This window comes from Stenella coeruleoalba, assembly GCF_951394435.1.
Source record: "Stenella coeruleoalba genome assembly, chromosome: 16".
NCBI lineage: Eukaryota > Metazoa > Chordata > Mammalia > Artiodactyla > Delphinidae > Stenella > Stenella coeruleoalba.
The window spans coordinates 33,611,552-33,628,805 of record NC_137162.1 but is presented as its reverse complement, the minus strand read 5'-3'; the positions used below and the strand labels follow the sequence as shown (position 1 = coordinate 33,628,805).

Here is a 17,254-nt window from a genome sequence, read left to right as displayed (position 1 = left end):
CAGGCTGTATTTGCTCTTACTTTAGATACTATTCTAGTAATTGATTAGCTTACCTACCTGCTCAAGAAGATTAAAGATAACATAATAAGAGATGAGTGAGAGAGGAGGGAGTAAGAATTTATGTTAAAACTGTAAGAGAGAAGGCAGAAAAATTATTAAAGATAGACACAAGAACTCAAACAACACAGCATTCTGAGCTATTTAATGTAATAGAAAACAGCTGTTAATACCGTAGCAGCCCTGGGAATTTATTGTATAGAATAAAAAGTGTTCTTAATGGTTATCAATGAAGAGAAATAAGAAACGTTTATATAGTGTTTAGTATTCTAAAAAAAAAAAAAGATAGGGAGGGCTTCCCTGGTGGCACAGTGGTTGAGAGTCCGCCTGCCGATGCAGGGGACACGGGTTCGTGCCCCGGTCTGGGAAGATCCCACATGCCGCTGAGCGGCTAGACCTGTGAGCCATGGCCGCTGAGCCTGCGCGTCCGGAGCCTGTGCTCCTCAACGGGAGAGGCCACAACAGTGAGAGGCCTGCGTACTGCAAAAAAAAAAAAAAAAAAAAAAAAGATAGGGAAAGTATTATGATGCAGTTTAAAATTTTATCAAAAAATGCTTACGATGAAAAAAAGTTTTGATGCTTAAAGCAAAAATAATAATTAACTTAAAAACAACATCAACAAAAAAAACTTAATTTGAATTCTTCGTTCTCCAAAACTGCCAAATAAATTAAGCTGTGCTAGGCTTTCATCTATTTATTGTTTTTAGATGTTGATTTTTGAGCCTTTCTAAACTATATTTCATGCAGAATATACTAAAGTTAAGAATTATATTTGTTATTCCAAGATCTATATAGGCTAACAATGTAAGTGGTTTCTAAAATACTGGCTCAGATAAATTCACAAATGGAAAATCCATAAGACTCTCTAAGAAAACTCATATATTAATGGGGAGGGAGAGTGGTGGCAGGCGTTCATATTCTTTCGAGAGAAGCATGTGTGTAAAATGATAGGGCCTTTTTTATGAGCCACAAGGCTTTTGTTTTCAAAATAACTAGTACTGAGATTGTCTTCAACTAACTAAACAAAGCTATGTTACTAGTATTAACTTTTTTTAAGTACAAAAAAGTTGTTGAAAGAGATTCCCTGGTGGTCCATTGGTTAGGATAGGCGCTTTCACTGTGGTGGCCCTGCTTTAAATCCCTGGTTGGGGAACTAAGATCCTGCAAGCCATGCGGTATGGCCAAAAAAAAAGTTGTTGAAAAATATCTTTCAAAATATTTTTCGTCTAAAGATATTAAGAAATCTGTCTTAAGAAATCTATTTTGTCTTAAGATGTCTCTTAGTTTTTAAAGAGGTGGGATTCCATTATGGAAAAAAATTATTTAAAAAAAATGAACAGGCATTCCTACATCATCCTCATTTTGCTACTTTGAACATTTTACTTGCTGTAAAATGTAAAACTGCATGTAAAACTGACTTCTTACATGGCTGCCTATTATCGCTGTTAGCTAGAGTAGGATTTGTGTAGAGCATATTCTGTAACAAAGCCCATGTTTTGAAATATGTTGACAACCGTGCAATTGGTATAGTTTCAAAATGCTTCTATAATCATTCACTTAAGGCTAAAAAGAGTCAGAAAACTTTTCTTGATTGAAGTATATTACTACCCTTGAACTTTTACAAAAGTTAAATGGATAACTATTTAAAATTTATTGTAATTAAGGATTAGAGTAATTAAATGGCAGATTGGAAGTTTAAAATTATTAAAATATTCGTGGTAATGGGTGTGGAGAACATTCTCAGTGGTGAAAATTGAAGGTTATAAATAGTCTTCATTTGAAATGATTACTTGTAAATATTATAATACATTTGTAATGAGTAGAAATTAATTTCGTGGTTAAACGTATATTTTGCAATCTTGTTTTTATTCTTTTTTTTTTAAAATAGTGTTTGCCAGCTCTGAGCCCGTTCCAGGATTCCAAGGGGATACTCTGCAGCTAGCATTCATTGACCTCAGACAAGTAAGATGTAATAATGTACTTCTCATTTATTGGTTTCTGCTTCTCACCTTTTTTTTTTAAATGCTACAGGAATGCTTGTTTGCCTTGAAAAAACTTTTCTTTAGAAAAGTGCTTCTTTTTTTTTTTTTGCGGTACGCGGGCCTCTCACTGTTGTGGCCTCTCCCGTTGCGGAGCACAGGCTCTGGACGCGCAGGCTTAGCGTCCATGGCTCACGGGCCTAGCCGCTCCACGGCATGTGGGATCTTCCTGGACTGGGGCACGAACCCGTGTCCCCTGCATCGGCAGGCGGACTCTCAACCACTGCGCCACCAGAGAAGCCCTAGAAAAGTGCTTCTTTGATAACTGTATTTGGTCCTTCTTTTGAACCTATACCCATTCAGTGTCTCAACTTCATGGGGCATTCTTATTGGTGAATATTTAACTTAGTTATTACTTGCAAAGCACATGAATGAATAAAAACTTTATACTTTGGTTTAATAACACTTGAAGCTTAAGTTATTTCTTAATGATTTCATGGTCGTATATGAAAATTGGTAGTGTAACATTAGTTTTAGGACCCAAGTTAAATGTAAATTATTACAACCTAGAAAGGAACCCCTTGCTTAAAATGTTGTCAGTGTAAAGAATGTTATTTTTATAGTTTTTCTGTATGCTTCCAGAAAGAAGGATAAAACTAATTTTTAAAGGTAATTAATTATACATTTATGTAATTCTTTTCTAGTCACATAACTCTAAGTATAATAACAAATATGATTTTTAAATTTCTTCTATTCAGTTTACTCTTTAACTTCTCTATTGTCATTTTCTTTATTTTCTTCATATTACCTTTTTCCATCTCCCTCATGATTTTGCTTCTTATTCGTTTCTTCCTCTTTCCTCCTCCTCCTTTTTCTTTTCTTTCTTAATCATAGGATTAAGGAGCTTAATAAAGCTGAGAGGCACAAGAGTGTGGAGGAGGGGTAGATCCAAGTTAGAGGGCTTAGGAGTGCTAGGATTGACAACAGGCGTGACTGCTGCCCTTGGCAAGAAGAACCAAATGGAGATGGAATTAAAAGAAAGTCACGGTGATATCAGTCTATTAATGGTCCCATCCCCTTTGAGGGATGGAGATAACTGGAGATGGGGCTCCACCATTGGTATGAATAGAACTCTTCCACAGTGATGTTTGGAACAGGACCATTGTGAGCAGTTAAAGAGCTCTTATTTTAATAAATGTTTGAACACAGAGCTGCTTTTTCTAATTCCAAGCCAGTGTTCAATAAATATTTATGAAATGCTAAGTATTGATTATTTGGAGAGAGGAGATATGGTTGAAATAGACACAAAAGTAATATAAGAGACAGTTTCATCCTTATGGAGCCTAACAATCCTTTAGAAAAGCACAATACCCACAAACTGGCTAGGAATACTTATAAGACAGTGAGTTGTGTATGGAAATAACTGGTATTTCAAGTCAAGTTTAGAAGAATATTGAAAAAGCCGTTCTGTCTCCCAATTATAATGTGTAAAGCACTGAACAACATATTTATGAAATATTTTCATAACATAAATATGAAATAACCTAAATATTTTTATAACCTAAATACATATGAAAATATATTCATATTTATTCTGTTTACAATTGGTGCTCATGTATTATGCCAAACAAGAAACACTATTATGAGTGACCTAGATCTACAGATGGTTAGCTTTACTAAGTTAAGGGGAAGATAGTAGAAAATGAAGAAAGTGGATTCTGAACTTCCATTTCAGTTTATTAGAAGATATTCTTACTATTGAAGGTAGATCCATTTTCTTTACAAGGAGTTCTCTCTGTTGCTGTCCTGTTGCCCCTAATAAGATGATATAGAAAACTGAGTCCTTTACCAAGGTGGAAACAGGTTTGGTGGTATATTCATTTCCAAATTAGGTTGTGACCACTTACATGAATATGGTCTCCAGTCCAAAGAATATGTGATTCAAGGATAGCTCCCATTATATACAAATAATCTGTTCACAGAAAATTTGAAATTTATTGTTTGCTGTTTTCTCAGTTTTGTATGAATTTTTATGCTGTTAACTAGCTTGTAATCTCATTGTAGGATTGTAGATGGGATCACATAATTTAAAAAAATTTTTTATTAGAGTATAGTTGATTTACAATGTTGTATTAGTTTCAGGTGTACAGCAAAGTGATTCAGTTATACATACAAATATATTTATTCTTTTTCAGATTCTTTTCTCATATAGATTATCACAGAATATTGAGTAGAGTTCCCTATGCTATACAGTAGGTCCTTGTTGGTTATCTGTCTTGTATATAGTAGTGTGTGTATGTTTATCTCAAGCTCCTGATTTATCCCTTCCCCCAGCGTTTCCCTTTTGGTAACCAGAAGTTTGTTTTTGATATCTGTAAGTCTGTTTCTGTTTTGTAAATAAGTTCATTTGTATCATTTTTTTGAAAATTAGATTCCACATATGAGTGATATCATATGATATTTGTCTTTCTCTGACTTACTTCACTTCATATGATATTCTCTAGATCCATCCATGTTGCTGTAGGATCACATAATTTATAAAGCTGTTGGCAAAGATTCTGTTCCTTGATTTGTCCAGGTAGGTAGTTAGTTCAAAGCAGAAAACTCTGATCCTAGGTACTTTCTTCCTTCAAACACAATCATCATTTCACAGCAAAGAAATCCTCTCTACAAGCATATAGCTCACTAGGGAATTGTTATGAAGGCAGACATATAAATATTAATAAACATCTCAAATCTTTTTGGTTGATTTACTTATCAAGTAGTGCACTTAGAGGCATTAAGTCCTAATTGACATTTCCTCATCAAGGTAATTTCTTTTCTTTTCTTTTTTTAAATATTTATTTATTTATTTATTTATTTATGGCTGCATTGGGTCTTCGTTGCTGCGCGCGGGCTTTCTCTAGTTGCGGTGAGCGGGGGCTACTCTTCATTGCAGCACATGGGCTTATCATTGCAGTGGCTTCTCTTGTTGTGAAGCATGGGCTCTAGGCACATGGGCTTCAGTAGTTGTGGCATGCAGGCTCAGTAGTTGTGGCTCGCGGGCTCTGGAGCGGAGGCTCAGTAGTTGTGGCGCACGGGCTTAGTGGCTCCGTGGCATGTGGGATCTTCCCGGACCAGGGCTCGAACCCATGTCCTCTGCATTGGCAGACGGATACTTAACAACTGCAAGGTAATTTCTTTAAGAGACTTAAGTGAATAAAAAAGTCTATTATGAAACATTTAGAATTCTGAAATCTATTATGACAAGTATATAGAACTGTTAAAAGATTTATATAGAAATAACTAGTTAATATAAAACACAGTTTTAAAGTATGGTAGTTAGTATGCAGTGGAAGTGAGTAGTGGATAGAAAATTTTGATGAGCTAATTTTTGACATATTAATTTTTCTAGTCTTAAAAGAGGCTTAAATTATTTTCTCTGATTATTAATGTTAAAATTTAATTATGCTATCTTCTTGTACTTTTGTATTCTAAAACAAGAAGAGGGACTTCCCTGGTGGCTCAGTGGTTAAGAACCTGCCTGCCAGTGCAGGGGACGCGGGTTCGAACCCTGGTTCAGGAAGATCCCACATGCCACAGAGCAACTAAGCCCATGTGCCACAACTACCGAGCCTGCGCTCTAGAGCCCACGAGCCACAACTACTGAAGCCCGCATGCAGCAGTGAAGACCCAACATAGCCAAAAATAATAAATAAATAAATAAACAAACAAGAAGATACAACTAATTCTTTTTTTTTTAAATTAATTTATTTATTTTTGGCTGCGTTGGGTCTTTGTTGCTGTGCGTGGGCTTTCTGTAGTTGCAGTGAGTAGGGGCTACTCTTTGTTGCAGTGCACGGGCTTCTCATTGCAGTGGCTTCTCTTGCTGTGGAGCATGGTCTCTAGGTGCACAGGCTTCAGTAGTTGTGGCACGTGGGCTCAGTAGTTGTGGCATGTGGGCTCAGTAGTTGTGGCTCGTGGACTCTAGCGCACAGGCTCAGTAGTGTGGCATATGGGCTTAGTTGCTCTGCGGCATGTGGGATCTTCCCGGACCAGGGCTCAAACCTGTGTCCCCTGCATTGGCAGGTGGATTCTTAGCCACTGCGCCACCAGGGAAGTCCCGATGCAACTAATTCTTGTCTTCAGCTACTGGACCACTGTGATATAACTTGAATTTTATGATTTGAGAGGCCTGGATTTAATAATTTGATAATGATAGTTATTTTTCACCTATATTTGTTTTTCAAATTAACTTACAAACAGTTTAGTGGTGAAATGCCAAGTATGGGAATTGGCCAAAAATAAATTCATTTTGAAAACTTTAATCTCATATGAGGTGATATAACGTTTTTTAGCAGTATCAGTGATTATTTAAATAAGGATACCTTAAGTTTCAGTAGTGTTTTTATGTTCCTGACTTCATAAAGATATTTCATAGCAGCATATTATTTTAACACTTTTATGTGAAGTAGTATATCACCAAACATAAAGAGGGTGCTAACACTTTTATTTACATTTCAGTTGAATTTCTGCACTTTTCCTTTTTTTTTTTTTCCTGGTCTGTGATCCATTTCTGTCTTAATAGGGCAGCTGACAGTTCTTTTCAAGTATACTTAGAAAGGCAAAAAAGCCCTTTTCATAGTACTTATAAGGGGTCATGCTTCTGTTTTTTAGTTTGAATTTGATACTGCTTCATGAATTGCTGGGTATGAAAGATTAGGAAGTAGGTCTAGTGGTCAAATTTTACCTGCCCACCCGGACTTTGCCCTGAGGTCAAACTCCTGATATTTGCTGTTCTGAATAGAGGAGTTGATGACAAGTATGAGCTGATACAAGAGGAAAGTTAGAACCATATCAAAGCTGAAGGCAAGAGAATTGGGACTCAATGAGAGACTGTAGCTAAAAGATGGATCATCAGAATTGCCCTCTTCTAAAGAAAAGGAAATAGCTGACCTGTGAGTGAAAAGACTTTATCATCCTGCCAATCACATGCTTGCTAATGGAAGCCAGTTATCTCAACAACATTTTAAGACCTACTGCCCCAATAGACAATGTGGAGGATTAGCAGTACTGGTACTGCATTATGTGAGCATACTACTTCACTCAATTTTAAACGTGCCGTTTGAACATGATTTGTCTGTGTATACATGTTTTATAAGTAAAGCCTACCATCCTTCTACCCCCAGTTCTGAAATGAAGTCGCTAATTGGTGAAGGACTTTGGTATACTTACTTGCATCTGTTTTCTTTTACAAAGACCATCTCTTTTGTTAAATGTAATCTTTCAAATGGATTTCAAAAGAATTTCAAAATATGTAAAATTCTTTTGACAATGTATGAAAACCTTAAAATTTTTAAACTGTTTTTATTATAAGACTCTTTGTATAATGTATAGTATTCAGTGATACTTTTTAAAATAACTCGTTCTTAATACATAGCAAGATTTCAGTAAATATCACTGGAAAGTGAGGTGTCCCATATAACTGAATTTCCCAGGAAACTAAAGATTAGGTTTTTTTGTTTTTGTTTTTTAAATTTTATTTATTTTTGGCTGCGTTGGGTCTTCACTGCTGTGCGCGGGCCTTCTCTAGCTGCGGTGAGCAGGGGCTACTCTTTGTTGCAGTGCGCAGGCTTCTCACCGTGGTAGCTTCTCCCGCTGCGGAGCATGGGCTCCAGGGCACGCGGGCTTCAGTAGTTGTGGCTCTCGGGCTCTAGAGCACAGGCTCAGTGGTTGTGGTACACAGGCTCAGCTGCTCCACAGCATGTGGGATCTTCCCGGACCAGGGATGAAACGCGTGTCCTCTCCATTGGCAGGCGGATTCTTAACCACTGCACCACCAGGAAAGTCCACTGAAGATTAGTTTTTAATCACCAAAACTCTAAAAATGTAGCCAATTTAGCGGGAAACTTTAAAAATGTATCTCTCACTTTCATAGCTTCTTATTGAACATAATTCTCACAGTAGACTGAGCATCCATGGCTCACTAATAATCCTAATACTAAATCCTCTTTACCTGGTCCTATTTCACTTTGTGATAAGTTAGACTGGCAAGATATTATTGCAGCATTTGACAATATCTTGATAATCCTTCAGACAATATGGAGAGGTTGAGGTAGATTGGATGATAATACAATTAAGTAGGTTTGAAGCTAATAAACCAGTTTCTTCCCTAAAGAATGTTGGCTGATGTATCTTTTCACCGTATATTTTCCTGAAGTGTCTTTCCAGGAACACTGATTTCTCAAGATGAGAAAAGATTTCTTTAAAAAAGATTCCAAGTCAGCTAAGTTTGGGAAACAGTTTGTACTCTAATCCCCTCTTAGAGACTTACCATGTGCATTAGAATTGTAAGGACTGAGAAATGGTGCAGTAAACCTAAACTCATCACAGAACACATCCCTTACTAATTTTGGCTTGTATTACATGAAATATACTTTGGGAAATACTGCTTTAAGTCAGGATTCTGGCAGCACCCTCTAGATGTCTGTCTTTGACAGTTTGGGATCGACATATTTTTTAAATGATGACTTGGATAAATACATAGAAGAAATATGAATTATTTGTATAGATTACACAAAGGTAGAAGAGTTACCTAAGATGATAGAAGACGAAATCAAAGTGCTCTCAGTAGTCTTGAGTGATAAGCCAAAGCCAAAAAAGTTAAATTTAGCAAGAAAAATATTAAGTGCTGTATTTAATTTTTTTAATTAAATTTTTAAAAATACAGGATGTAGGAAATCTGACTTATATTATGAAAAAGACCTGGTCATTTTAGTTAACTCCAAATGAACCAACAGCGTGCTGGGAATTCTTAGACTACGCTAATCAGAGTGTGGTATTTGGGTTATTAGACCGCTGTGCTTTGGGGCTGTTAAGACTGTGCATGATGGTATGGACGCTCACAAATTGGAGAGCACATAAGAGAGAACTACAGAGGTAGTGAGTGATGGGATACCTTGTCACATGAAGAGCCTTTTAAAAATCTGGGAATAGGGAACCTCCGTGGCGGACCAGTGGTTAAGAGTCCTCACTTCCACTGCAGGGGTTGCAGGTTCGATCCCTGGTTGGGCAACTAAGATCCCATATGCTGCACGGCTAAAAAAAAAAAAAAAATCTGGGAATATATAGTCTAAAGCCTTAGAGAGGTATGCCTTTGTAGTGCAAATCACATATGTGGTTCTTATTAGCTTACATATGAGCCATTTTCTTTTTCTATACCATTTTCTTCTGCCTGTTACAACCCTGTGCCATAAAAATTACAATTTTTCTTTCTCTATCTACGATTAGATTCCATTTTCAAGTATTTTATTTCAGGCAAAATAGGGAAAAGAGGAGTGATCATTCCTCTGAACTATATTTAGAGAATTTGAGAGAGAATTCGAATTGTGCAAAATATGTATGGATCTCATAGCACTTTTCAAATAAATGTTTTATTGAAATATACATTCAGGCAAATCATACTATTGCTGATTTTTGACAAAGTAAATACATCTCTGTAACACACAGATCAAGAAAAAGAACTTGACCAGTAAGTACCTCAAAAGAGACCCCTACCCCTTACTGCACTTCTCCCTCTCAAAGGATAGCAACTATTGTTACTTCTAACACCACAGATAAATTTTGTCTGATTTTGAACTTTGTATACATGGAATCATGCAGTATTAACTTTCTTTTTTAAATTTAATTTTATTTATTTTTTATACAGCATGTTATTATTAGTTATCTATTTTATACATATTAGTGTATATATGTCAATCCCAATCTCGCAGTTCAACCTACCACCACCACCCCTGACCCCAATGTTAACTTTTTGGTTCTGCCTTCTTTTGCTCAATATTATGTTTGTGAAATTTATCTATGTTGTTACATGTAGCTATGGTTCATTCATTCCCTTTGCTGTGTAGTCTACCATTATATAAATATACCATAATTTATACATTCTACTATTGATGGACATATGAATTGATTCCAGTTTTATTGTTACAGCTTGAACTAACATGACATTCTTTTGCATGTCTTTTGGTGAACAGACCCATTTTTGTTGAGGTATTTACCTAGGAGTGGAATTGCTGAGTCAGGGGGGTAGGTATATGATCAGTTTGAATAGACACTGTGAAGCAGTTTTCCAAAGCAAGAATATTAGTTCGTACTTCAGCCAGCAGTGTAGAAGAGTTCTTGTTGCTCTGCATCCTTGGTATCACTTGATATTAGTTGTCTCTTCCTTTTCAGCCATTCCAGGGAGTATACAATAGTTTTACATTGTGGTTTTAATCTGCGTTTCCTTGATGACTTATAAAATTGAACTCCTTTTCATTTATTTATTGTCTATTTGAATATCCTCCTTTGTGAGTAAACTTTTCAGGTTTTTTGTCATTTTTTTCTATTGGATTGTCTGCTTAATGATTTCCAGAAGTTCTTTGTATATTCTGAATATGAGTCCTTCCTTTGTCAAATGTGTGTATTGCAAGTATCTTCTCCTGCTCTGTGGCTGGTCTGTTCACTCTTAGTGGTGGCTTTTGATGAATAAAAGCTCATAATTTTAATGAAATCCAATTTATCATTTTTTCCTTCATGATTAGTTCTTTTTAATGTCCAGTTTAAGAAGTCTTTGCCTTCTCCTGAAATTGTAAATGTTTTTTTCTAAAAGTTTTATTGTTTTACCGTTCATATTTAGGTTTACAATCCATCTGGAATTGATTTTTGTGCATGGTATGGGGTGTAAGGTTCAAGATTGATTTTGTTCCACATGGTTACGCAATTGACCCAGCACCATTTTTTGAAAAGAATTGGCTGTCATAGCATTTTTTTAAATAAATTTATTTATTTTTATTTTTGACTGCGTTGGGTCTTTGTTGGAGCACGTGGGCTTTCTCTAGTTGTGGGGGGCTACTCTTCGTTGCGGTGTGCGGGCTTCTCATTGCGGTGGCTTCTCTGGCTGCGGAGCACGGGCTCTAGACGTGTGGGCTTCAGTAGTTTTGGCACATGGGCTCAACAGTTGTGCTCGCGGGCTCTAGAGCGCAGGCTCAGTAGTTGTGGCGCACGGGCTTAGTTGCTCCACAGCATGTGGGATCTTCCTGGACCAGGGCTTGAACCCGTCTCCCCTGCATTGGGAGGCGGATTCTTAACCACTGCACCACCAGGGAAGTCCCTCTCGTAGCATTTTAATATAAAATAGTTATAAAACACAAGACTTTGAAATATAAATGATATGTGCTTCTAATATACAAGTAAAATGGTTTCTGTTGTCCCCCAGCTAACTGTATGCTTTTATTTCATGATTCATGCCATTCCCCATTAGCAAATTAGTTATCAAGTTGAGGTTTTAAAATAGCAGCCTAACTATACCCCCACCACATCAAAGGTATTTTTAAAAATAAAGCAATTCTAGAGCAAGTATTCATAACAATTCAGGTAACATAAAAGAAAAAAGCTAAGCTACAAGCCCATGAAGACAAGAATCATGCCTTTTTTGTTCACTACCATACATGTATTACTTAACCCTATTCCTGGCACATAGTAAACAATCAATAAATGTTGAATAAGTGAATGCAAATTATTCAGCTATATTCAAACATATTTTTGGTGTACAGAAACACCTTATTTGGAATTGGGATATTACATGTAAGTTAATGTTCTATGTAAAGAAACATACTTTAAAAGCAGTAAAAAATTTTTTATTTCCATTATTTTTGATGGGAGTATTTCTAAAAATACATGACACATTTCTTTGCCTTCTCAAGTAAACGTGTAAGCATTACAAACATTTCTTGATTTACCTTGGTCATCATTAGGGATACTAAAATAATAATATGTTATTTCTAAGAAATGTTGTCATTGCTCCAAACCCAACTGTTCTTCTATGGATGAAGAAATATTTTGAACAGGGGAATTATAGGAATTTAGACAAAGGCAGTATATGCCTTAATTGAGTGATCAGCAATGACTAAATATAGAGCAGAACTTAAATAAAGCACCATGTCCTAAACTTCTGTTATTTGGAACAGTGAGTCATGAAGAAAGTAAATTATAGACAAATAATTTTAGGAAATCCTGAATATTGTGTTCCTCTCTTGTAAATTCACAATTTCATTGGCACATTGAAGGCTTTTTTGAGAAGTCCTATAATAGAGGTGTATCCCCTTTTTCCCCCCAAACCTGTTTGAGTACTAAATACTTTTCAAAAAAGAATCTCTTACTATCGTGCAAATCAGTGTTCTATGGCACACAGTTTGCAAACACTGAATCATGTGGACCACTATTGCACTGCGTTACTCTATGGATTCCTAGAACTATGTTCTGGTTAAAACATAGGGCTGTGAAAGCAAAAAGATAAGCCTTTCAGTAGAGAGATGAAATTTAAATATTAAAATACAAATAGTACAAAAGTGATGAAAATAGTAGAAAGTTTTCAAAAATAATTTGTTGAACTTCCTCTTTTTTAAAACATTCAGACGATTTTATGAAGGATGGTAATTACTAGAGGATTAATGCTGCTTAGATTCAGTAAACCAGTCAGTCAGTCATACAGAATAACTTGTTTTTAAGAAGCATGAGACAGTAACACAGGACTGCTTGTGAAGAATGAAGAGATTAAAGGGGGAAATTAAAATACCAGCTCATATGGAGTTCAGATCCTAACAGTTGTCAGATTCCTTAGTGAATCATCAAGGCTATTGTTATTGAGCCACAGTGTGCATACTTGGAGAGAAATAAAGAATATATTTGCTACTTCCCCCCCTCCCCCTTACTAATACACTGTAAATGAGATGGGAAAATTTTGAAAGAGATATTTTGATAAAATAATCAAAGTACGTTCTATATTTTGTTTGTTATAAAGAGCATCTCCTAGTATTAAATACATTTGAAGTGACTTTTTTCGAGATAACTGTACCTTTCCTTAAGACAGAAAACCTAATACCTTCCAAAATAAGAATCTTAAAACAAAGCCAAAACGTCACAAAGAAGATAGTATTACTACTTAGTGGTACTAAAAACATGATGAAAAAACTTCAAAGTCCTTTAGAACTTACAGAAATTTTTTGCCTAGATGGTTTACTTTACACATTAACTTAGCTGTAAGCACCTTCAGATACAAAAAGAGAAGGGGTAGGGGAACAAAAGCTGCTTTGTTCAGTTTGCCCCTTTTACCTGTCACCAAGTCCTCCCTAGCAGGCAAAGGAGGAGCTGTACACCTAAAAAACCTCTTTTACCTTCCATCACTTCTTTGATCTGACATAATTTAAAGAATATATTTTTTAAAAGTCATTTTGTGACCCAATACATGCATCTTTTTATTAATGGCACCCAGGGAAGATTCTCTGTATCCCAGAAGAGTCAATGGACCATTCTGAATATTAAGCCAATTCTTTTTAGTTTTTTTTTTTTTAACTTTATCAATTTTTGGAACTTGACTATCCATATCCTGATCCAGTATGATCTCATATAGTTGGAACAGGAGTATAGTATATGCCATTTTTAAAAAAGGCAACCCATAAAACTACTTCAGATCTGTTTTCTTATTTATATATGTCATCAACATACATGTCATTTTCTTTCATGATAAATCCCAAATCTGGGCTTCTCAGTACCATATGCTACATGAGGAGACTAAGCAGCTATTAGCTGTGACTGTTGCTCATTTGACTTCTCCGATATTCTACCACTTCGTAGAGAAATCTGTTAGGAATGATTTGTAGCTTTTTACTGTTTTTTTTTTCCTTCAGCGTTCAACTCCACGAGCAGGAATTGGTTATAACATAGATTGCATTGCATAAAGGTCCTTATGTGCCTTTAGCTCAGGGGTTCTAACCTGGGGATCACAGGTTGGTTTTAGGAGGCTTATGCAAAATTTTGTCTATATGTGCATATTTCCGAGAAGAAGGTCCAATGTTTTAATAGATTCACAAAGGCATCATATATGACCTAACAACAGTTATCTCACCATCACTGCTCTAGGGAAACGGAAAGCTGTCCAGATGAAGCCAGATCACAAAGAGCTGTCCCATTTCCAGAGATGTCTTTATTTATTAAACAAATATTTGAGCACCTGCTCTGGGCACTCTTTTAAGTGCTGGTGATACAGTGGTGAAAAAGATAGGCAAGATCCCTGCTCTTAAAACTTGTTTTGTTGGAGGGAGATCCATAACAAACAATGATAATTTCAAACAGCTTTATATAGAATTTCAAATACATTTAGATTCTGTGAGAAAAATAAAACTGGTTAACGTGAATAGTGACTGGGAGTTAGTGGACCACTTCAGATTGGGTTGTCAAGGGTAAACCTCTTTAAGGAGTAGGTATCTGAATGAAATTAGGAGATATGGGGAAATAGTATTCCTGGCAGAGGGAGGAGCAAATGAAAAGTCCTAAGGTGCTCTCAGGGAAGAGAAAGTATGGCTATAGTGTAGTGAGCAAGGGGAAGAGAGGTGCAAATGAAATTGGGAAGGTTATCAGAGCCAAGTCATGTAGGACCTTGAGGGCCTTGTTAAGGAGTTTGGGATGTTATGTATGATGGGAAACCATTCAAGGATTTTAGGCAGGTTAGTATCATTCTCTGATTTGCATTTGAAAAAGATTTTGCTGGCTATTCTAAGGAGAATAGATTGAAAAGGGACAAAATTAGAATCAGGAAGAACAGTTAGATGATTATTTTGGTAGTCTAGGGTATAGATGATGGATTGCTATTACTTAATTACTGATGCTGTGGTTCACTATATTTCACAGGAGCTTCTTCATGCAGACTCAGAGGTTTCTGTTTTCAGTATGAGAAATGGTTGAATTTATCCACAGCAACTAGTTTGTTTTTATCTCAAAATACTGTGAGTTATCCAACTAATTATATTTTCTTCTTCATTACGGAGGTAGAATGCTCAAATATATAGGATAGCATCACGTGCATTTTGTATACTAACCTTATCTTCTCTCCTGTCTTCACTTTCTCTTGGCCCTGACTTTTCTCAGTTATTAAGCTGTATTTATCTTTTGTTTGTTTGTTTGTTTGCGGTACGCGGGCCTCTCACTGCTGTGGCCTCTCCCGTTGTGGAGCACAGGCTCCGGACGCGCAGGCTCAGTGGCCATGGCTCACGGGCCCAGCCGCTCCGCGGCATGTGGGATCTTCCTGGACCGGGGCACGACCCCGCGTCCCCTGCATTGGCAGGCGGACTCTCAACAACTGCGCCACCAGGGAAGCCCAAGCTGTATTTATCTTGCATGTATTTTTATAAGTTGCTTTAAGATGCCTTTGGAACAAGGCAGTGTATAAGTAAATTAAACATTTGTTAGCGGAATCCTAGAACTGTTTGTAGTAAAAGGCATTATGTATGGATGGATTTTCATTTATTGCTTCATTTACTAATTCATTTATTCGAGAAATGTTTATTGAGTGCCTTATGTAGCCAGCCACTGGGGAAACAGAATTGAACAGTAGACAATAAAATAAGAGCTAGACAATAAAATAAGAGCTAGAGAGATGAGTTAGTTGGTATCAAAGAAGTTAAAGTTGAAGATAAACATGACTATTAGATTCAGAAAGATACCTTGGCTGAAAGGATGGAAATTAAGGAGTGTAGCGAGAAAGCCCCTGAAGAATCCAAATGGTGTGTTGAGGAGGACATTATCATGTAGGAAATCAGGAAATAGGATGGATTCCTGCTTCTCCTAATAACTACCGTGTGCTGTTGGGAAACTCTTTCCTGAACTATTTCAACCATATATTTTAATGATTTAATGAAATCTGTGGGGGGAAATGGTGTATAATTTACTTTGGGGAGAGATCTTTTTCATCGCATGCTTAATCTTTGTTGTTAAAATCAGTGAATTGTGTGAAATTTGCATTGCAGGTGTCATTAGTTGATTGAGTCAGAAGTTACCATCTCTTTGTGTATACCATACTTCATCTGGGTGATGGCAAGGCTTGTGTGCCAGACCTCTATCATGTTAAACTATGAGGAGCATAGTTCCTTCTAACAATATTGCTGAATAAGGGAAGTACCCTGGAAACCCACTTCCTTGTTCTCTTTATCCTCCTCACCCAATTTCTTCTACCCTTTTATATACATAGTCAGACAGTCTCTCTCTAACATGCCCCCAGATGGTTATAAAATTTAGGAAAGAAGTTCAGATGTACTTCACCAGAGGAAGATAGGAGAAACCTGTTAAATATATACTTGTATTTGACTCTAACTGAACAACTTTGGATTCTACCTAAAGGGACATGAATGAGCCTTGTAAGTTATGAAGGAATTGTTAGGCCATAATTCTTGCCTTGGAGACTGGGTGTCTGCCAAGACTTTACTTTGAAATTTCTGTCTTCTGTTACTAATCTTAAGGCATCATAACACAATTCTTTTGCCACTAGTCCAGTTTATTCTTTTATGATGAGGAAGAAGGCACTTTTAAATAACAATTATTTCCACTATAATTAAACACATCTTCTTTTGTTTGCATTGTATTTGTTACTATATTGTATACACACTCTGCTTGCTTAAACATGTCCCTGTGACTACTTCACAGGAACTTTCTTTAGAAGTTTTAAAGTCTTTGACTTCTTAAAGTATTAATGGGATTTGCCAAAGTTGTAGTATCCAAATGTTTGACTAGATATGGTAGCAGGACAACAGCTTGTTCACACAGCTCCTCCAGCAAGCATTTTTTCCTTAGACAATCCTAAATTCATTTGAAGTGCCAAAGAATTAAAGGAAGACGTTTTTGGGTTTACTCCTGAATATAACAAGATCAGACATCTCACAAAGTTTACCTTTAAGGTCCAGATATGAGAAAAGTATGCTGCCCTTTGGGAGAGCTTAGATTAGGAAGGATTAGGCTGTACCTAAATGACTTTTGCCTTTCAGTGTCATAATTCTGGTGCCTTACAGTTTATGTGCTTAACTAGGTATGTAGTTTATGCTTATACCTTCTTCAGTTATTGATATAAATTTTGAACTTAGATTTTTGTGATTATTTTAAGGGTAAAGGTTTAGAGCTGTTTTGTAGTTTGGAAAATTACCCTCTAAATGATTTTTTGAAAACAGGGGAAAAAAATCAAGCCAACACCATAATAATTACAAAAATGATACATGCTCACAGTTCTTTTTGTTTTTTTTTTAAGTAATTACAGACTCTCAAGAAGTTACAAATATAGTTAAGAGACATCCTTTGTATACTTCACCCAGTTTCCCCCAATCGTAATTTTTTGTATAGCTACCTACAATTATAAAAATCAGGAAGTTAACATTGCA

General features: G+C 36.2%; 1 protein-coding gene across 7 annotated transcripts in view; it reads left to right on the top strand.

Annotated features, from left to right (window-relative positions):
- Positions 1–17,254, top strand: part of EXOC6 (exocyst complex component 6) — a 197,750-nt gene that overhangs the window by 159,849 nt on the left and 20,647 nt on the right. For 5 of the 7 annotated variants that reach the window (XR_013824316.1, XM_079900349.1, XM_079900351.1 and 2 more), the window contains one exon: positions 1,946–2,019. Coding sequence is in view for 5 of the 7 variants with exons in the window: in XM_079900349.1 (XP_079756475.1) it covers positions 1,946–2,019 (74 nt within the window). In the remaining 2 variants the exon portion in view is untranslated. Of the gene's footprint in view, positions 1–1,945; positions 2,020–4,540; positions 4,615–17,254 lie in introns of all 7 variants that reach the window. The other 2 variants (XR_013824317.1, XM_079900353.1) reach the window with 1 other exon arrangement.